This window comes from Nannospalax galili, unplaced genomic scaffold (genome assembly GCF_000622305.1).
Source record: "Nannospalax galili isolate Female #2095 unplaced genomic scaffold, S.galili_v1.0 scaffold1258, whole genome shotgun sequence".
NCBI classification, from domain to species: Eukaryota; Metazoa; Chordata; class Mammalia; order Rodentia; family Spalacidae; genus Nannospalax; species Nannospalax galili.
Window position 1 is genome coordinate 27,707 of NW_008341370.1, and position 24,665 is coordinate 52,371.

Sequence of the window (24,665 nt, forward strand, 5' to 3'; positions counted from 1 at the left end):
CATCATTCCTATTAGAGAAACCAATCTTAAAATTCACTTGGAACCATGAAAGACCTTGGATAGCCAAACAACATGGAGCAAAGTGAGTAATGCTAGAGGGGCTGGAGAGGTGGCTCAGCAGTTAAGAGCACTGGCTGCTCTTGCAGAGGACCCAGGTTCAATTCCCAGCACCCACATAGTGGCTAACAACTGTCTGTAACTCCAGTTCCAGGGGATCCAACACCTTCTTCTGGCCTTGGCATGCACTTCAGGTACATGTGCACTTAAATACATGAAGGCAAAATATACAAAACAAAAATAAACCAAGCATGGGGGTGCACGACATTAGTGCCAGTACTCAGGAGGCAGGTGCAGAGAGTAAAGCCAGCCTGGTTAAGAGTAATGCCAGATTTCAAGTTCTCTTAGGAGAACCATAAAGAGGGAAATAAACACAGCAGGGTAGTGGCAAATGCCAGATCAATGGACCAGATGCACAGTCTTGGAACCTGGCCAACATCTCATATAGAAGCCCAAGCTTGCAAGTGCATGTGGGTCTTTAAATTTTATGGGAATCACCTCTTAAATACATGATATATTGTAAATAATATTTGAGTATCTATCTATATGCAGGGTATGGAAGTACAAATGAACCAAAGAGACTCTCTCTACTGGTCAAGTTTACAGCTTGAGAGAGAAAACAGGCTATTAAGAGTTACTACCCATATGCTAAATCCTATAGAGAAACTTGTCAGAAAACTACAAGGTCAGAAAACAGTAAGACCTCAACAGGCAAAACATCTGAGAATAAGTTGGTCATATCTGGCAGGAGCTGAAGGAAGTTCAGAGTGACATCAGACATGATACTGTCCCAGTTACAGGTCTCTTACAATTCCTCTGGCTTCAGGGATCTACTAAACACTCACTTTGTTCAGTTGAAGAAAGCAGGACTATGAGCTAGCTAGGGAGGGAGTGTGTGTGTGTGTGTGTGTGTGTGTGTAATCCCAGTAATCCCAACATTTGGGAGATGGCAGTGGAGGTTCAAGGTCATCCTCAGCGCCTCAGCTACACAGGAAGTCAGGGGCCAGGCTGAGAGGGGAGAGGAAGGAGGCAAGGGAAAAGGAAAGGAGAGGGGAGGGGAGGGACGGGAGAGGGAAAGAAGGTTGCTTTTATTCTTTGCTGGGTAACAGAAAGTATATGACTACAATCCCAAAACTGTGACCGAGGGACTCATAGAACAGTACCTTTACAACAAGTCCAAGACATTATCCAAACATTTTCCTTGGAGAGTTTTAATTGGTAGATTTAAAGCAATGCAGAACAAGTTCCAGGAGGCCACACAATTACCACACAGTCCGTGTGGGGTATGAGTCACCAGGCAGTCAGGTAGGTCACATCTAGCTGTCCCTCAAGCCAGTCAGGTAGGCTACAGCTAGCTGTCCCAGAGGGAACTGATCGCCAGAGAACAACTGTGTAAGGCAGGTATCTGGATTGACCACACCGGGAACTCCAGGGATGTAGACCTAGAAACTGTTGTCCAAGGATAACCGAGGCTTGCTTTCTAGAGAAAGTGTAACTTGTAACTGAAACAGATGCCACGATGATATCAACTTGTAAGACTTGCTAAGTTAAAGGTCTAGATCCCGATGTGTCTTGCAGTATATAGCCTACTGGGTGCTGCCATTTTGGATTTCATTATTTTTAAATCTTTGCAGTTTTAATAGGGAAATGGCAAAACTGACTCCATTTTAGTCTAGCTAACTTTTGCTTCACGCTGTGTTTCTGCCCAACCACTGCCCCTGCAGCTAGGCAGGCAGAATGGCCTGGTATAGACAAGTTTCAGGGGAATGTTGTTTCTACAATACTGGGAGACTTACAACTAGCCAGGCAGAGCTTCTCTCCCACCTACACCTGCAACTCCATGGAGTCCTTTGGTTCTGCAATTCTGAGAAACTTGATTTTTCTAACCAAGACTTAAACTTTTTGTTATCTGAAAACCTCTTTGTTACCTGACCTACCCCTGGTCTGGTGTAATGATGGTGATCTGATGTAACTATGGTTACTCGCTTTGCCCCTGGTATTATATAATTGTGGGGGTTTTGTGTGTGTGTGGTTTTTCTTTTTTTGGGGGGGGGGTCTTTTTGAGACAGTGTCTCTCTGTAGCCCCAGCTGTCCTGGAACTCACTATGTAGACCAGGCTGGCCTTGAACTCACAGAGATCCCCCTGCCTCTGCCTCCCAAGTGCTGGGATTAAAGGTGTGTGCCACCACGCCCGGCTATAATTGTGGTTTGAAGCATTATAAACCCTGCTCTGCTTCTCTTCAGGGTCAAGAGTTCTCTTGGTAAGTTAGCCCACTCTCAACCTCCTGCTATTAAAGGACTCTTAATTCGACCATCACTATGTGGCATCCTCTGTGCCTTGTGCTTGGTGTTACATAAGCTGTTCTTCTCTATTTTTAGAAAATAATTTAGGGGGCTAGAGAGATTCAGCAGTTAAGAACACTGGTTGGTCTTGCAGAGGGGGCCCAGTTCCCAGCACCCAGATGGTGACTAGCAACTATCCTAACTCCAATTCCAATGAATTCCAAGTCCAGGATCCAATGCCCTCTTTTGGCCTCCATGAGGCACCACACCCATGAGATGCACTAACATACATGCAGGCAGAACAGTCATACCCATTAAAATACAAATAAATAAAATCTCTTTTAAAACAAATAATTTGGATAGTAACAGAAAGGAGGGATGTTAAGTAACTTTAACAGCCACTTTCCTGGAGGTCTCCAGACTATTGTCACACTGAAAACTCAAGTCCTCCCACTCATTCTATCACTAGAGTGAAAAAGAGACTAAGCCATTACAATGGTAATGGAGAAAGCAAAGCCCAAAGGGTTTGTTCAGTTGCTCATCTGCTATTTACTGAGTAGCCTGAAAGACTATCCGATGGAACTTTCATTTACCAAAAAGAAAACACCCCCCCCAAAAAAAGGCAAGTTAAATATATAGCATATTGTTTGAAGGTGGAAAGTGCTCTGATGAAAAACGAAACACAAACAGGGTAGAAAGAGCGTGTAAGGCATAGGGGTGAGGGGTAGGCTTCTATTTGGGGAGGCTAAGGAAGAACTCACTGATAAACTGGGATCTGAACACATGAAGAATAGAATGTGTAACTAATCTCTAAGCGCCAGGCAGAGGTAAACTTTACCTAAAGAACACTAAGGAGGTCTGCATGGCTGGAGCAGAGTGAAGCAGAGGAAACAGCCCAGATGAAGTCTGAACAGTGCATGCATGTCCAAATGGCGCTCAAGAGCCTTAAAAGATTCTTCTGATTTGTATGGGGAGATGGGACTAAATTTCACTGAGCAGAGGGCAGTAAATAAAGTGACTAAACTAGGCATGGGGGCATATGCTTACAATCCCACCCCAGCATTTGGGAAGCTGAGGCAGGAGAATTCTGACTTTGGGAACATAGTGAGACCTTGTCTTAAGGGGAAAGAAGGATGCAGCTGGGGATACAGCTGAATGGGAGAAGGCTTAGATACAAATCAGGAGGCTCAGGGCTGGAGAGATGGCTCAGCAGTTAAGAGTATTGGCTGCTCTTGCAGAGGACCGAGGTTCAATTCCCAGTACCCACATGGTGGCTAAAAACCGTCCCTAACTCCAGTTCCAGGCATCTGACACCCTCTTCTGACCTCCAGCACTTACATGCATGCAGGCTATACACTCATACACATAAATAAAAATATAAAAATAAAGTATTTTTTAAAAAGCAGGAGGCTCTAGATTCAGTGAGGCCCTAGGTTCAATCCAAGAAAAAAAAACTGATGGGGAAGGGAGGGGAATAAAAAGAATTCTAAAGGACATCTGAAAGGACAGTGCTGAGAATCTGGTGGTAAATTTGCCAAACATCAGAATGGCATTCAGTGTTCTACCACACTGGCCTGGACACCAAGGATGACTCAGTCAAGATTTGTGGGACCACCTCAGTTCCATTCTCTTAATCATGCCCATTTGTCCTTTTCTATTATTTATTTCAAGGGTAAGAAACTAAACTGTATTGTAAGTGAATAGAATTTTTTAAAAATTTTTATTATTTTTATTTTATGTGTATGTGTGTACTGCCTGCATGTAGGTAAGTGCACCCATGCCGTGCAATGCCCACAGAGGTCAGAAGAGGCTGTCAGATCCCCTAAGACTGGAGTTACAGACAGTTGTTAGCTGCCATGTGGGTGCTGGGATTCGAACCTGGGTCTACTGCAAGAATAGCCGGTATTCTTAACTGTTGAGCCATCTCTCCAGCCCCAGAAATTTCTTTAATGATAACATTTAAATGTAATACAACCAAGAGAGAAAATATATTAATCACATTTTTAAAAGGTTTGTTTGCCTGTGTGACTTTAAATGTACCACATGCATGCAGGAACCCTCAAAGACCAGAAGAAGATGTCAGATCACCTGGAACTGGAGTTACTTATTAGCTGCTCTGTGGATTCTGGGAACCAAACCTGTGTCCTCTCAAGTAAGTGCAAGATCTCTCTCCAGCCACCTATCAGTCATATCTTTTAAAAAAAATTTTTATTTAATACATGACTGTATTGCCTGCATGTATGTAAGCACACTCATGTCATGCAATGCCCTAGGACAGAAGAGGGTGTTGGATCCTCTGGAACTGGAGTTATGGGTAGTTGTTAGCCATCATGTGGCTGCTGGGATTAGAACCTGGGTCTTCTGCAAGAATAGTCAGTGCTCTTAACCGCTGAGCTGTCTCTCCAGCTCCATTAATCACATCTTAAATGTGTTTTACCTCTCTAATATGCAGGAACAAAACTTGTTATATTTTTCTAAGGGCTCACAGGGTGTATACACACATACAAAGTAAAAAAGATTGGGAAAAGCTAAGAAGGTATTTTTCAATTTTTTTCTTCTTTTTTTTTTTTTTTTTTTAAACAGGGTCTCCCTGTAGCCCCAGCTGACCTGGAACTCAGAGACCAGGCTGTAGACCTGGCTGGCCTTGAACTCAGAGATCCGCCTGCCTCTGCCTCCCAAGTGCTGGGACTACAGGCGTGCACCACCACGCCCAGCTCAATTTAAAAAAAAATATTTTATCTTTATTTTATGTGTATGTGTGTACTGCCTGCATGTAGATAAGTGCACCTGTGTCATGCAATGCCTGTGGAGGACAGAAGAGGCTGTCAGATCCCCTGGACTGGAGTTACGGACAGTTATTAGCTGCCACATGGGTGCTGGGATTCAAACCTGGGTCTTCTGCAAGAACAGCCAGTGTTCTTAACTACCGAGCCATCTCTCCAGCCCTTCAATGTTTTGTTTTTTGGTTTTTTTTTTCGTTTGGTTTTTTTTGGTCTTTTTGAGACAGGGTCTCCCTGTAGCCCCCAGCTGTCCTGGAACTCACTATGTAGACCAGGCTGGACTTGAACTCAAAGAGATCTGCCTGCCTCTGCCTGCCAAATGCTGGAATTAAAGGCGTGCGCCACCACGCCCGGCTCCTTCAATGTTTTTATACTGAGGTAGCAAGCACAGTAAAAATACGAAATTTGAAAATCATATAAAATAGCCTTTTAAAAATCCCATATTGCCAGGCGTGGTAGCACACACCTTTAGTCCCAGCATTCCGGAAGCAGAGACTGGTGGATCTCTGTGAGTTCAAGACCAGCCTGGTCTACATACTGAATTCCAGGTCAGTTGTGGCTACAAGGAGACCCTGTCTCAAAAAAACAAAACAAAAAAATTCCCATACTGTTACAAAACTTGAAAGACTTCCATGGAAGGTTCTCCATCTACTTGGTGGAACTGAGCAGCAGAGCAAACACTTGCTTAAAGTCCCATGTGAAAAGCAGCTTCCTTACTCAAGGTCCGCTTTCAGTTGTTTCAGTTACTATTGCAATTGAGGTCCAAAACAGGAAATGGAAATCCCAGAAACAAACAATTTAAGGTTTAAACTGTCATTCTGAGTATCACTGTGAATTTCCAAACAGTCCCACTTCAGCAGGACATGAATAATCATCTCGTTACCCAATGTATTTACAGTGTGCATGCTACTCTCTCTGTGGCAGTCTGAAAGAGACCACATTTGCATAACTTTGGGGGGGTTCTTTTTGAGGCAGGGTCTCCCTGTAGCCCCAGCTGGCCTGGAACTCAGTATGTAGACCAGGTTGGCTTTGAACTCTGATCTGCCTGCCTCTGCCTCCTGAGTGCTGGGACTAAAGGTGTGTGCCACCACGCCTGGTTTAGATACTTTTTAAATTAAAAAACAAAAGCCAGGCATGTTGGCGCACCCCCAGCACTTGGGGGGCAGAGGCAGGTGGATCTCTGTGAGTTCGACGCCAGCTTGGTCTCCATTAGCGAATCCAGGCCAGCTGCAGCTACAGGGAGACCCTGTCTCAAAAAGACCAAAAACAAAAACAAAACAACCATGATCCTCTATATCAAAGCCTAGGTAGCAAGGCCAAAGTGCATACTTGTGGTGTGAGAAGAGAGAAGATGCAAACTCATTCCAAATATAGGTATCTATTGTCTGCTGGCCAAACACAAGACACCCTCATTCTCCCCAAAAGTTTTGTTTGAGGATCAAGAGGAAGAGGCGTTTTCCAAAGCATTGGCAGGCAGCTCTGCCCTGTGCCACTCTGATAACCACTCTAGAAGACACAGGCTTCTCCAGCCTGTGACAATCTTCATTGTTCTCTGGAGGCTGAAATGTGCTTTTGGACACTGCACACTATGTATTTGGGCTTCTCTCCTCACACCTAAAAAAAGACCCCGGCAGCAAACACTACTGTCTTCTAATTCAATTCAGTTCTGACACTGCCACCTACAGATCGTGTCAGATCCCATAGGTTAAAGGCTCAGTCCTTAAGACTGCTACCCCTTTCAGATACCAATCACACCACAACGCCACCTAAAAACACGAGGAGCAGGTGACTGAGCTGGCCAGGAGGAAACCCCGCATAGGAACAGGACTATGGTGACACCTTGATCTCAAGACTTCCAGCCCTCAGAAATGACAACACGCATTTGTCATTTTTTAACCCCCTAGCCCATGGTATTTTGTTATGGCAGCATGAGCAGAACAGCATACATACAACGAACAGTATCCTATATACGTAGCATTACACAGCATGAAAACAGGATTCCTAAGAGGTAAGTGAGGAGGGCCAGGTGTGAAACAACGTGTAACATGCTACCTGTAAATACAAAAAGGATGCGTTTGCTTGTTACATGCATAGATTATCTTTGGAAAGATAGGTAAGTGCAGGCCTCTAGAATGGGGAAACACAGAAGTATGTCTCACGGCACACACAATGATCCAAATTCCACCTATTCCAAAAATGTTCTTAAGAGGAAAAAAAGGTGATCGCTTTTTCTCAAAAAATGACTTCAGTTGTAAGATGATTTTAAGAATCCTTACTTTTTGTTCAGCAAAAATGGTTAACAGGCCAGGCATGGTGGCATGCACACCTTTAATCCCAGAGTTCAGGAGGCTGAGGCAGGTGGATCTCTACGAGATCAGTGCCCACCTGTTCTATGTAGTGAGTTCCAGGCCAGCTGGGGCTACAGAGAGACTATCAAAAAAAAAAAAAAAAGGTTAACAGATGGTCTTTAGACTATTGCTCTATCTATTCAAATCTCAAATCTCTAATTAAATTTGTCCTGATAGCCCCAAGTCAGTAATCTTTCTGGACTCCAAAAATCACATTTGAAAACCACTTACAGAGACATAGCTCTGCCTAGTTAGGAGGACTGGCCCTTCCAACAAGCAGAACCCACCTCTAACCCTTGTTGAGTATATTAATCTAAACTCAACTTTTTCATCCATATAACCAGGATAATGACAGAATCTACGTAATTGAATTTGGGTGAGTACTTGGCATTGATCTGGGCAGGCAAAGTCCCAGCAAAGTGCCCGGCAAACAGTAAGCACTTAATAAATTCGAGGGATGGCTATTATCTGGCTACCCCATTTTCTTCCTCAAGACTGTACTGCCCTTACTGTCTGTTTTGCTTTTCATGCCTGAAACGTTATCAGTCTACATGTCTACAATACAGCTGAACCAAACTCGGTAACATCTGAAACACTAAACACAATGACCAGTATAAAATGCTAAATAAAGCCAGGCGTAGTGGCTCACGCCTTTAATCCGAGCACTCAGGAGGCAGAGGCAGGCGGATCCTTGTGAGCTCAAGGCCAGCCTGGTCTACATAGTGAGTTCAAGTCAGCTGGGACTACAAGGAGACCCTGTCTCAAAAAAACAAAAAAAAAAAGCTAAATAAATCCCAACCACCACCTCAATCCTTCTGTTGTTGGGAGACTCAGGAGCATCTCGTTTAGGTTCGGGACCTGGGTATGGGTTAGTCAACCTCAGCTCCTTCAGGCGTGTTAAGATGACACATCCGAAGAACAGTATGTGCCTAATTCAGCACCCAGAATCCCGCATCCAGGGGGTTGCTCCTTTAACGCTAGAGCAGACCCCCTTCCTGTATTTTCGATATTTGTTCCCCTAAAGATGTTGGTTGTGGGTGTGAACTGACGGATTTATCAGGAGTGGCCGCTGCTGCACAATCCACAGTAGGGGAGGGCCACTTGCAGTGCCCGCGCCGCTGGCAGGAGGCTGTGCTTCCCCCGGAGCCCCCAGTTCCACGCCCCCGCTCCCCCCCTGCCCCCCCGTCCCTCCATCTCCTATCCCCCACATTCCAGTCCCTCCCTTCCAACCACCCACTCACCCCCATCTAGCCCCGCCCCAACTCTCGCCCCCGCGCCGCCCTCCCTCCCCAGCCGTCCCCGCCTCCTCCGGCCCCCAAGCCGCGCCTAGGCCTCCCAGCATGCGCCCACCTGCACCTTCCGCTTCTTCAGCGCCGCCGCGTCCAGCCACACGCCGCACGCCTCCTCCTCGCGGCCTCTGTGCCTCATGGTGGCCGAGAACCCGACCTCGCAACCCCGCGACCCCGCGCGCCTCAGCCACCGCCACAACCGCCGCCGTGCGCTTTCGAATTCCGCGCCAACGCGGGAGGCGGGGCCATGCCTCTGACGTCAGAAACCACACACGCCCCTTCCCGAAGCCCCGCCCAGTGCGCTAAAGCCGCGCGGCGCTTGTCTCCTCCTCTTCAGATGTCTTCCTCTAACCAGCTGCACTGGTGAAGTTCCAGAAAGTCCTCAGGGTGGGTGCGACTCCATCCACCGCGTGCCCGGAATGCGCTTTTGGGTTTGTCTGGATTGTGCTTTTTTTTGGTCTTTTTGAGGCAGGGTCTCCCTGTAGCCCCCGCTGGCCCGGAAGTCACTATGTAGACCAGGCTGGCCTTGAACTTGCAGAGATCCACCTGACTCTGCCTCCTGAGTGTTGGGACTAAAGGTGTATGCCACCACGCCTGGCTCTTTTTTTTTTTTTTAAATAAGGAATTTAAAAAATATTTATTTATTTTGGTCTTTTTGAAACAGGGTCTCCCTGTAGCCCCAGCTGTCCAGGAACTCACTGTGTAGACCAGGCTGGCCTCGAACTCACAAAGATCCACCTGCCTCTGCCTCCCAAGTGCTGGGACTACAGGCGTGTGCCACCACGTCCGGCTTAATTTATTGTTTTTATTTTATGTGTATGAGTGTGTTTCCTGCATGTGTGTAAGTACATGCACATCGTGCAATGCCTGAGGAGGTCAGAAGAGGGCGTTGGATCTCCTGGAACTGTAGTTATGAGCAGTTGTTAGCTGCCATGTGGGTGCTGGGATTAGAAATTGGGTCCTCTACAAGAGCAGTCAGTGCTCTTATTCCCTGAGCCATCTCTCCAACCTCTGGATGGATTGCACTTCCTTTTTTTTTTTTTGGTCTTTTTGAGACAGGGTCTCCCTGTAGCTCCAGCTGTCCTGGAACTCACTATGTAGACCAGGCTGGCCTTGAACTCACAGAGATCTGCCTGCCTCTGCCTCCTGAGTGCTGGGATTAAAGGCGTGTGCCACCACACCTGGCTTTGCACTGTCTTTTCAAAAATATTTTATTGTATATTTTATTTTATGTGTATGGGTGTATTGTCTGCATGTGTGTAAGTGCCCCCCGGCATCCTGTGGTGCCAGTGGAGGTCAGAAAGAGGGCATTGGATTCCCCTGGAACTGGAGTGACAAAAGGTTGTTAGCCACCATGTGGGTGCTGGGATTTGAACCTGGGTCCTCTGCAAGAGCAGTCAGTGCTCTTAACCACTGAGCCAGCTCTCTAGCCCCTGAAAAGTTTGAAAACAAAAAATTCAGAATCAAGGGCTAGGGGTGTAGCTTAGTTGATGAGTGTTTGCTTACCATGCACAAGAACCTGGGTTTGATCCCAAGGAGTACATAAAACCCATAGTGAACACCTGTAATCCCAATCTTTCTGTAATCCCAGCCATGGGGAGGTAGAGGCAGGAGGATCAAAGTTCAAGGGCATGCTAGAATACTGAAGAGTGAGGGTTCTCAGGCAACCTAGTATACATGGGACACTGCCTCAAAGAGAACAAGAAAAAAAAAACCCAAAAACAGAATCCAGAACTGGCCCTCAGGGGCTGGAGAGATGGCTCAGTGGTTAAAAGCACTGGCTGCTCATGCAGAGGACCCAGGTTCAATTCCCAGCACCCACATGACAGCTAACATCCACCTGTAACTCCAGTTCCAGGGGAATCTGATGCCCTCTTCTGATCTCTGAGGGCATTGCATGACACGGGTGTACTTACATACATGCAGGAAAAACAGACACACAAAATTTTAAAAGATTTTTAAAAACCTAAGCAAGCAAACAAACAAAATCCTCCCCTCAAAAGGCTTTCCAGTCAGGGATTAATCCCAGCACTTGAGAAGCAGATCTCTGAGTTCAAGGCCAGCCTGATCTATTTAGCAAGTTTTAGGCCAGTGGGACTACATAATGAAACCCTGCCTCAAAACAAAACAACCAAACACACAGAATCAGGCGAGGGGGACGGATCAGTGTGTAAAAGTAAGGCTGATAGCCTGAATTCAATCCTAGAAACCCGTGGTGGAAGGAGAGCTGAAAGCTGTCCTCTGATCACACGAGCTGTGGCATGTATGTCATGCACACACACACCCATACACACATACCCCCCACACTAATAATAATAATTAATAAAATTTGAACTTTAAAAAAAAATGGTTTTCAGCATATACAAAATACTGTAAAGAAAATCCCCAAACTAGAAACCATTGACTTTCAGGCCTTGGTGTAGGATGTTGGATTTTAATGATGATCAAGAGAGATAACACTTATGAAAGTCCTTGGGAAGTGTAAAAAATGTAGGCATCCCACCCAAACGTCCATGCCTAACCAGTGTGTATGGGTGTGTATTTCTTATAAATTTTCATATATATTAAAATATCTGTTAGCACATGTCACAATAACCCCCATAATATTTTGTCAGTGGAGGGACAGTGCATATTCATTTGTCTTTATTTTGTCTTGTTTCAGTACTGAGAATTGAATCTAGGGCTTCATGCAAAGGGTCTACAACTGAGTTACATCCCTAAGTCCTTTCCTTTATTTTGAGACAGGGTCTCTCTAAGTTTCTCAGACTGGTACTCTACCACTGAGCTACATTCCCAACTCTCATATTTTAAATATTATTTTAGCTACTTCTAAATGATTCCTTGAAATACTATATATGTATATACGTAAACATATACACACATACATAATTAGTAAAAATAAAACAGGAACTGCTCCCATTCCACAGGATCCACCCCTCGGTGCCCTTCAGTTTCCTCTTGAAAACCTTGTGAACAGGAGCCCCTTCCTGAAACAGGAGACAAAAAGCAGGGGCAGGGACAGCTGTTGCCATAGTCACTTTGTTGTGTTTAGGACGTATCGGAGACCAGACATGGGGCTAACTTCAAGTCCCAACTGAACTCTCCTTCTGCATCTCTGGGCCTCTGCACAGGTTTCCCACCTCTGCCTGGAATGCTCTTCAAGTCCTATTCACTCTTCCCAGACCAAGGGAGCTTCCTTTGACAGCTCATTCTGGTACGGAAGCCTTTGCCTTCTTGCACTCATCCATGGGGCCTAGCAGAGTACTAGGAAACACTGAATTCAGTAGCTATATTGTGGAATCATAAATAAGGGTTGTAGGAGAGAAGCCGGAAACAGCTGCGTGGGACATAGGGCCAAAACTAGATGTGGGGCTTACTGTCTGGGGTAGTGATGAAGGGATGTGGGTAGTGGAGGGGACCTTCTACATTTGGGGCTCTCTGGGACTCAGCAGTTCAGGCTGGGGTACAAAGGGGCAGTAAGATTAAAATGCTACCCATCTTCGAGCCTGCCCCTTTCCCCTCCACCAGTGAATCTGGTAGAGGGTGGCTACTGAGGTCTCCCCTCCCTCTCAGTTCAACTGTGACTGGCCCAAGTCTCACCTCCTACCCAACAACCCAAGAGTCCCAAACAAGGGTCCTGACCCAAGCTGAGCCCTACCCTCTGCCCTCTTAGGAAGCAGGAGAGGAGCAGACAGAGGGACCCATGCCTTTTCCTCTTCCTCTCTCAAGACAGGGAGCTAGGCAGGGACCCTGAAGCTCCAGGTCAATTCCCCAAATCCCAGGATGGGCTAGCACCACCAAGGGAGAGAAGCTATATGCCGGGAGTCACTGTGGGCCAAAGGTAAACCGCTTTACCAGGCCTTGTCCCCATCTGAAGCCAAGCCTAGCCCTTTGTCCCCCAACTCTTCCTCCCACCCCACCAGCTGCCGCCCACCCCACTTTCACTTGATCTTCTGATGGAGTTTGCACCTCACCAGCTGACTGAGGAGCAGGGCAGTGAGGATGCTACTGCCCACAGTGAGCAGGAAGAGGCCAGAGAAGTTGTGGGGCCAGTGAGCATGCAGAGGCTCATAGATGGGTCGCCGGGCCTGATAGTCAAGTGTTACAGCCTCCAGTTGCGCCAGTGTGCACAGCACCAAGAAGACATGGAAAACTTGGTGGCCCTGCCCGAAGACATGGCAGCTGCCAGGGAACCAGCGCTCAGGCATAACGGTAGAGAAGAAGGCAGCAGCCAGCAGGAAGAAAACTACCTGACACTTGTGATAGAGAAGAGCCGGGTCATCCTCGGCAGGGAGAGGGGACACCATGATCCGGTGGATGACAGGGCTGATGTCCAGTGCATAGGCCAGCGCAGAGGGCACCTCCTGGCAAGTGCGGCCTAGCAGCCCTGGCTTCTGGCTGTACTTGTTGTAGCAAGAGCCAGTGCAGGAAAGCCAGGCCAAGAAGGCAGCTGTGGGTAGGAACATGGCCTGCACCTGGGCATGCCAGGCAGGCTCAATGGCATAGTAGAAGTGTGCCAGGGCACTGCCAAACTGGTAGACAGCCACGCCCACGTAGTCCAAGAAGAAGAAGCTATAGTGCCAGAACTCCGACTTGGCCTGCAGGAGGTGAGCCAGGGCACTGAAGGAGAGGTAGGTGAAGGAGGCCAGGACGATGATGAAGAGGGGCAGGGCGTGAGGGTCTTCTCGGAATTCCACGCTCCCCACCAGGACAGCCAGCCGCAGCAGCAGTGCCAGGGCAGCCAGCAGGTGGGTCCACACGTTCACAGCCTCGTTGTGCCGCTGGAACAGGGTGCGGAAGTAGAAGCACCACGTCTGATGCAGCGGCCTGTAGCCGGCATAGATGTATGGCTTCCAGAACAGAGGCGGTACCTCGGCTCTGTCCACTGTGAACACAGGCTCTGGCTTCGGAGGCTTCTGGCCCAAGTGCCACAGGCTGGACAGCAGGTGGCTGAACTTCTGGGCTACTGCCATCGCCATGGCTGGGACCTGGGCAGGAAACTGGGAGAAAGATCAGGGTGAAGTCAGGGCTTTGTATCTCTACCCCATCTCAAGGCCTGGAGCCCAATGCCCGGGTCTTCCTCCTCCTCCAGTACTCTGTCCTTCGGCTGGATTTGAGGTGGAAAGAATCATTCTAAGAGCTTAGCAAGGGCACTGATGGTTCCCTGGTATTTCCAGAACAGGGCTTGACACACAGCAGGTGCTCAGTAAATGTTCACACTTCCTCTACCTACATCCCATCCAGAGCTGCCAGGGGCTCCAAATGACCCTTCCCTCTCCACAATCTGGTCCCTGCCTCCTTCTAAGGCCTAACTGCTTAGCCACAGCACACCAGACTCCTGTAGCCACTGCTGCAAGTGTCCAGAGCCTTGCACAAGCTCTGCTGAGACATCCTGTTCATCTTACCTACTTGGGAAACTCTTATCCATCCCCCCCAAACCTATATCTTTTTAAAAAATATTTTATTTACATGTGTGTGAATGTATTGCCTGCATGTGTGTAAGTGCACCTGTGTTGTGCAATGCCCAAGGAGGTCAGAAGAGGGCATTTGAGCCCCTGGAACTGGAGTTACAGACAGTTGTTAGCCATTTGGGTGCTGAAACTTAAACCTGAGTCCTCTGCAAAAGCATATGGTGCTTTTAACCACTGAACCATCTCTCTAGCACCAAAACCTATTTTTTGATGCGCTCCTCGTTCTCCTGATCTTTCCGAGAGCCTACCATCAGACCATCCTCTGTTAAACTACTCATGGGTATTAACAGTGTTACTATGGGGCTGAAGAGATGGCTCAACAGTTAAGAGTACTGACTGTTCTTGCAGAGGATGAGGGGTTTGATTCCCAGCACCCACATGGTGGACAACAACTGTCCATAAACTCCAGTTCCAGGGGATCCAATGCCGTCTTCTGGCCTCCACAGGTACTGCACCCATGTGGTGCACTTACATACATGCAAGGAAAACACTCATACACGTAAAAATAAATAAAACATTATTTGGTATTTTATTCTTTTAATTTTATGTGTATGAGTGTATCATCTGCATGTATGTAAGTGCACCTATGTCATGTAATGCCGGGAGGAGGTCAGAAGAGGGTGTCAGATCCCCTGGAACTGAAGTTAGGATGATTGTTAGCTGCCATGTGGGTGCTGGGAACCAAACCCCAATCCTCTGCAAGAATAACCAGTGTTCTTAACTGCTGAGCCATCTCTCCAGCCCCGTAAATAAAATATTTTTTAAAACTGTGTTACTGTGAGCCCCAAGGGGCTAGGCAGTTTGTCTCTGAACTTTATGAACCTCTAGTGTGTGGCATGTAGCTTGTACTCAGTATCTGCTGAAAGAGCGAGCAACATGATGGCATTCCAGAAGCATTTCATACTCTTCAAGAACCAACTCAAAAAACAACTTTGTTTCTAAAAAATGTCTCCAGTCAGGAGCCAGTCCTATAAGACAGCTCAAGTTCCTCAGCCCCGCTCAGGTCTCCAGTTCCCTCCCTAGTGCCCAGGGATCCTAATTCCACATAAATCAAATTTACTCCCTCACCCCGAACTCCAGACCCCACTCCTACCCTCATCCCCATCTATGTCACACCCTGCTCAACTTCCTTCTCTTCTTATTCCCCCTCTTGTCTCAGGGGTTGGACTCAGGGCTTCTTACATACTGGCCTCTGAGCTACATCCCCAGCCTGCTTTTTACTTTTTATTTTGAGACAGGGTCTCACTAAGACTGGCTTTGAACTCATTCTGTAACTCAGGCAGACCTTGAACTTTCGGTAGCTACCTGCCTAGGCAGGGATTACAGACTTGTAATCAGGCCCTGCTAGACTTTCTCTGCTTCCTCTAGGGGGCCCCCTTGTGGCCACTTTCCTCTGCCCTATGATGGATGACACAATTCAGCCCTTGAAATGCATCTTTCATTCATACACATCTTTCCTTCATGAGTTCCCTCAGCAGACACTGAGCCAGCTATGCCTCCACCTTGGGCTGCATCCCTGCTCTTGGGAACTCCATGGCCTGGCACAGGTTACAGAAAGGAAAAATGTGAGGCTAGAGAGATTGCTCAGTGGTTAGGAGCACTGGCTGCTCTTGCAGAGGACCAGGGTTCAGTTCCCAGTACCCATATGGTGGATAACAACCATCTGTAACTCCAGTCCCAGCGGATCTGACACCCTCTTCTGGCCTTTGTGGGCATTGTATGCATGGATGCACTTACATACAGGCAAAATACACACACAATAGAAAAAAAGGAAGGGAGGGAGGGAGGAAGGAAGGAAGGAAGGAAGGAAGGAAGGAAGGAAGGAAGGAAGGAAGGAAAATTAGTAACAGTAAATGTAGATGTGCCTGGCACTCTGCTAAATACTTTGCATGTAAAAGATATGTGATCATCTCAGTCCTATGGGCACATACTATCTAGAGAAGGAAACTGAGACAGAGAAACATTAAACACCCTGCCTACCCCCAGTGAACAGGCACATTCCAGATTCAGGCTGCGTGCTTTCAGTCATCACTATAAACCACCGTTTGGAAGATGTGATAGTTAACATTGTCAACCTGACAGGAACTAGAATCACGTAGGAAACAAACCTCTAGGCATGTCTTTGAGGGAGATTTTAGATTGGGTTAATTGAGGTAAGAAGACCCACTCTAAATGTGGGCAGAACCATGCTATGGGGCTGGGGTCCCAGACTGAATAAAAAGGAAAAACAAATTGAATACCAGCATTTATCTCTCTCTGCTTCCTGACGGTGGACACAAGGTGACGAGCTGCCGCAAGCACCTGCCACCATGTCTTCCTGGCCATGATCGTCTGTACCTTCAAACTGTGCCAGAATAAACCCTTCTTTAGTTACTTGTGTCAGGTATTTTGTCACTGTGACTAGGGAAGTCATTGATTCATAAAACAAAGTGACAAGTGCTGTCAACCATTTCATTAGCCTGGTGCCCACTGGACTTTTTTTTTTTTTTTTTCGGTCTTTTTGAGACAGGGTCTCCCTGTAGCCCCAGCTGTCCTGGAACTCACTATATAAACCAGGCTGGCCTAGAACTCACAGAGATGCCCCCGTCTCTGCCTCCCAAGTGCTGGGATTAAAGGCATGCACCACCACACCTGGCCCACTGGATTTACAAGCAGCTCTTGAAAGTCATTCAGACAACTCCCTCAACAAGCTTTCTGGACTCAACATGAGGCTGTCTGCAGAGGCACCTTTGCACCGGCCACGGTATAGGCAGGATAAGCATTCATGTTCTCACAGTGGCACTGCCACCACCCCCAGAACACCTGGAGGACTCACACACAATCCAAGTGCACGAAGTACACAAGTGGCCTCAAGACCCACCCCAGCCTGCTCTCCCTCCCTAAGTTCTTGCCCAAGGCTTCTGCAGGAGTTCAGTCAATTACATACCACTGTGCACAGGTTACTCCTTAACCCAGGGGGGCACAGAGCTCTTCCACTTCCTTCACCCCAGAGAGTCTGGTCCAGGGCAGGTTTGGGAAGTAACCCTTCAGATAGACTAATTAATTAACGAGGCCATTTCTGCGCAGAGCACAAGTCCTCTCCTGGTTGGGGAGCTGGGGTGGGCCTCTATCTCTCCCCAAGAAACAGGACTTGGGCCTTAACAATGTGGCGTCCACTCTTGAGCAGTTTTGTCTTCCTGACTGGGAACATCAGCGGTGTCAGAAAAGTCCTTAGAACGTATCTTATGTGGTTCTTTTGTTGCTCATGAGGAAACTGGAACTGGGAGACAGGAAGTTCCCTCCCAGATTTAGCCATACGTTGCAAGGCTTCTGATCCGCCATGAGAAAAATACCAGGGAATGTGAAGGTGGGTGGAGCCTGTGAACACCCAGCTATTGGGTCATCTGTTAGTCCAGTTCTAGGCTCCCAGTCTTGGAATTTACCAAGGCATAACAACACATTATAAACTCTGAGAAGCTTCATGACAAGTCTGCTTAGCTTTGTGGAACCTATATATGCCAAGTTTCCATGACCTAGGATTCCTTTCCCAGTCATAATTCCATTTTTTTTTTTTTTTTTGGTCTTTTTGAGACAGGGTCTCCCTGTAGCCCCAGCTGTCCTGGAACTCACTATGTAGACCAGGCTGGCCTTGAACTCACAGAGATCTGCCTGCCTCTGCCTCCCGAGTGCTGGGATTAAAGGCGTGCACCACCTCGCCTGGTCATAATTCCATTTTAAAGCCATGTGAAATAGCATTTAGCATTTGTTATATTCTTCACAGTCTTCATGCAATCAATTCTCCTAAGTTCCCTGGGAAGTAGGTACTATTATGCCCATTTTGTTGCTGCAGATGGAAAATCTAGAGGGGTTAAGAGCTGAGAGAGAGAGAGAGAGAGAGAGAGAGAGAGAGAGAGAGAGAGAGAGAGAGAGAGGAGAGAGAGAGAAAGAGAGAGAGAGAGAAATATGAATGTGTGTGTCTGAGGTGGACCCAGCTCTGCAGGCCTGCAGAGCCCCAGACACTCAGCCTCTCTGTTGCTGGCCTACCAGCAGGTCTGTCTGCTGCTGTCTTCTGTGATACCTACCTGCAACCCACAGAATAACTTTGGGAAATACTGATCTGAAGCAGGCAATCAGGTCTTCTACAGTAAACTATTCCATAGCCTTCTAGCAACTTAGTCGCCCTCAGTTGCCAATTACCCTCTTGCTCTATAGGGAAGCCCTGGCTCATAGCCACCTCCTCAGAAGGGGGACAGCACTGACCCACAAGCTCCATTTCTCCAGACATGATAGGCTCTAAACATAGAACTCAGAGGCAACACACTAAAGGGATAGAATTTCTGCTGCTTGATTTTCTTTAGACCAAAGTCAGAGGCTCTATTCTATCTAAATGGCTCTATTTTCAGAATTAGTCTACATCCTCTGAATTTATGGAAAGGGACTTCAAATCTAGGGGAAAGGAGGGAGCAGGGGCAGGGGGCAAGCCTGAACCAGATGGAAGGGGATGAGTATCCAGGGAGACCCATGCGGCACCCTGAGAGACCAACCCACTGGGAAGCCAGGCCTTGTCTGGCCTGGGCAGCGCAGCCCAGGCCAGCACACTGCCACAGGTTCCCACCAGGCCTCTTAAATTCTGCTGGGTACCTAGGGGTGTTTCTCTGGGGGTCAATGATGTCTGCTGCGGAACTGGACAGAGTCATCAGATGCCAAGCACTGAGTGGAACTTGCACAAGTGAAGGGCACTAGGGATAGGGCTTCCAGAGCTTGGAGGTGTCTTGTGTGATGTCATGAGCAGGTGGGGCTAAAGACAACACCTCTCCTCTGTCCCTTCTTGACTCCAACATTAGTAAAACCCAGGCTCAATGATGTGCCCTTCCAGCCAGGCCTCAGACACAGACAGCAGCTCCATGGGAGGAACCAAGGACTGGCTGGAAAGCTGTGACTTACCCAAGGGAAGAGGAAGTTTAGCCTAGGTGAGGAGTACTTGCTTAGTATGCATGGGGTCCTGGGTTCCATCCCCTAGCTGAGACCAGGTGACTAGAACCTGGGAGATGGATATCAAGTGAACCTTGCTGGTTCCTGTCTCTAACTAGGTGTGAATCAGAAGGGAGGAAAGTTAGGGATTACTGGGGAAAGAAAGACGTTACTTCCTTAGAAAGGCTTGTTGGGCAATGGGTTTCAGAAACAGACAACCAGATGTGACAACAGATTCTGTAACATATAGGCAATGTGATCTTAGACGGCTAATTCATGTCTTCTGGTCTTAGCCCCCTCTTGAAAATGACAAAATTATCTACCTTCTAGGTTGCTACAGAGATTAAATTTACTAGAACTTAAAACTTGAGCAGTTTAGGGACTTGGTAAGTCATTGCTGCAATTGTTATGAATATTAGTAGAGCATTAGAGATACTTCCAGCCTAAGATTTGCTTGATTTGAGTTATCTAGAAAATCTGTCCTTGGGCTGGGAGTTTAGCCTAAGTGAGGAGTACTTGCTTAGTATGCATGAGATCCTGGGTTCCGTCCCCAGCACCACAACAAAAACAAAACTCTAAATCCATGCCACTGGATTTAGGGGTCAAAAAATTTAACTGGGTCCTAATTGGGTATGGCGACACACACTTGTAATCTCAGCACTTGGGAAGCGAAGGCAGGAAGATCAAGAGTTCAAGGTCAACTTCAGCTACATAGCTAGTTCAAGGTTTGTGTGGGCAACATAAGATTCTGTCTTTTAAAAAAATTAGCTTGTCTCCTGAAACATTTACCTTATCCTTAGGGCATATTTAGGGACCAGGGAGATTTGGCTGGAGTTTGGATGTCTGAGGACACTGACCTTATTTAATAATTAAATTGTTCTCAGCAGGAACATTCAGTGTAACCCTTCCAGATTCTGGGAGCCCTGAAATTTAGAACCTGTCCATAGACCCATGACATCCCCAGGGGAGGGGCCTTAACTCCAGGAATCCTGTCTCAGAGCTGGAGGATACAGGAGGGAAAATTGTGTGAGCAGGTAGCCCAAAAGACATATGGTCGGGCTTGGGCAGAGCACAAATCCCCAAGGGGAAATGAGGACGCCTCTCCTATTCCTTTTCCCTAAACTCAAGGTCACTCTCCTCACCTCCCTCTTCCAAGGTCTGCCACCCTTAGCTCCTCCTGGCTTCCAGACGATATTCAAGGTCCAGGGTTCTCCGATCTCCTGGCTGATACCTCCTGGTTGGCTGTATGGCATCAGGAGAAAGTGGGCTTTGGAGATCGTCCTGACTACCCTATGCTCAGGTTTCACCCAATGCTTACTATATTCCAGTCACCAGAAACCCCCCTGGGAACAGAGAACACAGGGCATGATAGGCTCCCTGCCCCGCAGGCTCACTAACCCCCACAGATCCCCTTAGAAGAAAGCCACCCAAAGGCCACCCTGAAGAAGAGGAGAGTGCCATTGCCTGAAGGGTGGGTGTCTACCACTCACCCCCCGCAGACCACTTCAGGGGAAGCCAAAATCTTGAGATTTATCTGGACATTAGGTTTTAGGTCTAGATCTTACTAGCTGGGTAACCACAAACCTCCATAACCTCTATGAGCCAGTTTACTCTGTTATAATCAGAAGATAAAAACAAACTACCTTTGGGCTTTTAATTTAATTTATTTTATTCTTTTACTTTTTTATGTGTATGACTATATTGCTTGCATGTATGTTAGTGCACCCATGTCAGAAGAGGGTGTCAGATCCCCTGAAACTGGAGTTAGGATCGTTGTTAGCTGCCATGTAGGTGCTGGGACTTGAACCTGGGTCCTCTGCAAGAGCAGCCAGTGCTCTTAACTGCTGAGCCATCTCTCCAACCCTTTGGACTTTTATGCAAACAAAGTAATTGATGCCTAATGCTCTGTGTTGTTTTGTGTTAGCCCTGGCAGGGTGCTGACCCCACTATTTCTGTTGGGTTCTCCCTCTGGCTCAGCTGCTAAAGCCTTGGGTGAGGTTGGAAAGTCCCTTCCACTGGCCCTATTTTTTCAAATATCAGGGGAGAGAATGAACTCACCCACTTCAAAGGGCCCTTTGACATTCCAACAATAGTTATTTTAGACCTACTATACACCAAGCACTAGAGATTTGACAATGAACAGAGCTAGCAACTTAGCAAATCACCCCTAAGGGCAAGATCTTGGGTGCCTCACAGCCTCACTAAATAGCACCTGGGATCAGCATGGTTGGTTATAATCAGACATCTTCTGCCTGCTTTTGTGGGCCCTAATTGTTCAGCAAATTCTCTTAAAGATTATTTTATCTTTCCATGGAGGGTAAGGTCTAACTTCACTAGATAAAAAGAATCCAGTCAGAACCCAAACATTACACAGTGTGCAATTCATGTGCCTTTCCTCCCTCCCTCCCTCCCTTCCCTCCTTCTTTCTCTTCTTTCCTTCCTTTAGTCTTTCTTTCTGTGTGCATGTATGTTTGTGTGGAGTGTGTGCACGTATATGCATGCCCATGTGTGTCTGTGTAGAGGACAGAGGTCTGTTGCACATTTTCCCTATCATTCCCCACCTTTTTTATGATTTTTATTTTATGCGCATGAGTGTATTGCCTGCATGTATATGAGTGCACCCTGTATGCAATGCCACGGAGATCTGAAGAGGGCATTGGATTCCCCTGGAACTGGAGTTAAGGACAGTTCATAGTCACCATGTGGGTGCTGGGAATCGAACCCAGGTCCTCTGCAAGAGCAGTCAGTGCCCTTAACCGCTGAACCATCTCTCCAGCCCCCATCCCCCACCTTTTTAAAGACAAGATTTCTGAACTTGGAGTTCACCATCGGCTAGACTGACTGGCCAGTGAGTTCCTCAGATCTTCCTATTTCTGCCTCCCAGTGCACAGTGCACTCTTTATGTGGGAGCTGGGGATCTGAACTCAGGTCCTTATGCTTGCGCAGCAGGCACTTTACTGACTGAGCGAGCTCCACAGTCCTTTTTTTCCTTTTCAGACAGAATCTCATTGCGCAGATTGGCCTTCAGTTTATGATCCACTTGCCTTTGCCTCCTGAGTGCTAGGATTACAGGTGTGTACCACAATGCCCACCTAATTGTTCACGTTTTCCTGCACGTGCTAAATAAATAATCCTAGGGCTAGAGAGATGGTTCAGCAGTTAAGAGTACTTGCTGCTCTTGCAGGGGACTTGATTCTGTTCCCACAGCCCACATGGCAGCTCACAACCATTGTAACTCCAGTTCCAGGGGATCTGATGCTCTCCTATGGCCTTCAAGGGCACTGCACACACATGGTGTACTTATATGCAAGCAGAACGCTCATACACATAAAATAAAAATAAATAAAATATTTTAAAAAATAATCATAGCAATTGGGAGGCTGAGTCAGGAATATCAAGAGTTCTAGGTCAGGGAATGGAGATAACAGCAATTAAGAACACTTGCTGTTCTTCCAGAGGACCTGGGTTCGATTCCCAGTACCCACACAGCAGCTAACAACTGTCCACAGCTCCAGTTCCAGGGGATCCAACATTCTGGTGTTTCCCCTGTGCCACACAACTCCACTTCCCAGGCCAACCTGGCAACCCAGCTCTGAAGGCAAGATGGTACAAATGTCTGACTCCAGAAACAGCAACTTCTGGGCACCTACTGAGTGGCTGCAGCTTGGACAAGTCCCGGCAGGCCTGCAGATCTCAGCAACCAGGTCACCTCCTTCTTTGCATTCTCAATGAGTTTAAAGAAAAAGCCCCTCGGTGTCTTCCAGCACTGAACAGAAACCATTTGTGTGTTTGTTCTGTGCTTTGGGTTTCCCACCTGCACTCTGAAATGTGATCAGAATGGAATGAAGAATTCTTAAGGAAATTCTTCCCTGGAGCTAGGACACCTGAATGCTTTGAGAAGGAAACCCTGGAAAGGGGCAACAGCCCAGAGAGGCTGGGTAAACTGACTGCCATCACCTGGCTCAGGGATTAGGAAAGGGACCCTGAACTGCATCACTGATCAGCAAGGGGCCTCTGGGCAGGGGGTAGAGGGTTTGAACCAAGGGGCACAGAGGTGGATAGTCTTCCTAAAAGGAACTTCAGCACTGAGTCCTGAGATGCCACCAGCTTGGAGAAACCCAAAACTCCCAGGGCTTGATCTGAAGCAATCTGGACAAGCTGCTGGGGCTTATGGGGAGAAATTCCCCAAGTCAGAGGTGTGGGAGGGTGCCCCTTTTCCCTCCCTGGGGTAATCAGACTCCCCTGACAGCAAGAGTGGGGTCCCATCTCTTGGTCTGGTGCTTGCGCTTGGGGTGCAAGAGCTTCTCTTGCCCCTCCCACATCCACAGGGATCCCCACAAGTGTGTGCCACACCCACACCCACACCCCTACTTCTTTTTGTCCCATCAGTACCTGGATCCCCCCAGAGAGTGCTCCTGCAGGCCAGCTCCCCTAACCTTTGTACTGGATGGAATATTCCCTTCTCCATCCCTCAGGGTTCTAGGCTGGTTCCTCCTGGTCCCTCCTGGACATGCTGCTTCTGGACCCTCCATCAGCATCCTTCTGGTCCTTGCTAGGGTGCCCCCTAATCCCTCTGCTCCTCCCACTCGCCCCCCCCCCCAGATAACCCGGGGCGCCGCTGCCCTGCGGCTGATTCTCCTGGCGTCCTCTCTCCTCTCCGCCCTCCAGCGGGAGTTGCTCCCCTGCAATGGATGTCCAGTTGTCTGGATCCTGCTGTCCTCGGCCTCACCCCCCTCCTTCCACTACCTGCCCACTTCCGCCACTGGGCACCGCGCACACGCGGACCACCCCGCGCGCGCACCCCTCCTACCCGCAGCCGCCGGGGATCTCTGGCCCCCCAGCCTCACTTGCAGCCGGAGCAAAGCAGAAAGCTGTCAGGTTCTTTCTGGCGCTGGAGCCGCAGATACAGGGGTGGCGGCGCCGCCCGGAGTGGGAAGGGCGGAGCTGAGCACTGAGGAGTCAGCCTCCTCCGCGCCCCGCCTGGCGTTAAGCAAGCTTGAGCTGCCCCCGCCCTCCCGAGAGGTCACTCCCCAACTCACCCGCCGTGCGACCGCGTCCCAGGACTTCCTGTGGTCATAGTACAGTCTTAGGGTAGGAGGCCCAGAGAGCAGAAGCAGTGATCCGAATGCAATGAGGCTGAGCTCAGCCGCTTCCCCAAACCACAGGCTTCAGTTTGGGGGCCTGGCAGACTTGGGGACAGTGGCTGGAAAGTGGAAACATTTCCCCCCTAGAGCTCTGAGCCCAGCTCCAGCGCAACATGCATTCCCCATCCCTCACAAGGCTACTGTGGTCCAGATGGCACACCTTGGGGGAGCTGCACCCCAACCTGGGTTCCTTTGCCTATTCAAGGTCTTACCCCTACCACCTCTGACAGTTTCCCTGCCCTGTTTGTCTGGACCTCTGTGAAAACACCTACCCCCTATGTCACGTCTCCCTTTTCATGTGGGCACAGAGAAAGGTGAGGAGTCCTTCACAGGGTAAGCCTTC

General features: G+C 48.1%; 2 protein-coding genes across 8 annotated transcripts in view; both read right to left on the reverse strand.

The window, feature by feature from the left end:
• Aunip (aurora kinase A and ninein interacting protein) overlaps nucleotides 1–8,997 on the reverse strand; it is a 14,458-nt gene extending 5,461 nt beyond the window's left edge. The window contains exons 1-2 of one of the 4 annotated variants that reach the window (XM_029565221.1): nucleotides 8,819–8,997; nucleotides 7,506–7,550 (exon numbers count right to left, since the gene is read on the reverse strand). In XM_029565221.1, coding sequence (XP_029421081.1) covers nucleotides 7,506–7,550; nucleotides 8,819–8,896 — 123 coding nt within the window. In that variant the 5' untranslated portion in view covers nucleotides 8,897–8,997. Of the gene's footprint in view, nucleotides 1–7,396; nucleotides 7,551–8,818 lie in introns of all 4 variants that reach the window. The other 3 variants (XM_029565224.1, XM_008836790.3, XM_029565222.1) reach the window with 3 other exon arrangements.
• A 2,152-nt stretch (nucleotides 8,998–11,149) lies between these two features.
• On the reverse strand, nucleotides 11,150–24,146 carry Paqr7 (progestin and adipoQ receptor family member 7). Of its 4 annotated transcripts, none has more exons than XM_008836793.3 (2): nucleotides 24,026–24,146; nucleotides 11,150–13,757 (listed from the first exon to the last, which is right to left on the reverse strand). In XM_008836793.3, the coding sequence occupies exon 2, from the start codon at nucleotides 13,734–13,736 to the stop codon at nucleotides 12,699–12,701; it is 1,038 nt and encodes a 345-aa protein (XP_008835015.1). In that variant the 5' UTR covers nucleotides 13,737–13,757; nucleotides 24,026–24,146; the 3' UTR covers nucleotides 11,150–12,698. The 4 variants fall into 4 exon arrangements, with proteins under 4 accessions (XP_008835015.1, XP_029421085.1, XP_008835013.1 ...); XM_029565225.1 differs by having other exon boundaries at nucleotides 23,980–24,144; XM_008836791.3 differs by having other exon boundaries at nucleotides 23,989–24,142.
• Between the last annotated feature and the right edge of the window lie 519 nt (nucleotides 24,147–24,665).

What these genes read in the sequence shown, in the direction of transcription:
- Paqr7 (XM_008836793.3), bottom strand. Translation starts at nt 13,736, where the DNA reads ATGGCGATGGCAGTAGCCCAGAAGTTCAGCCACCTGCTGTCCAGCCTG.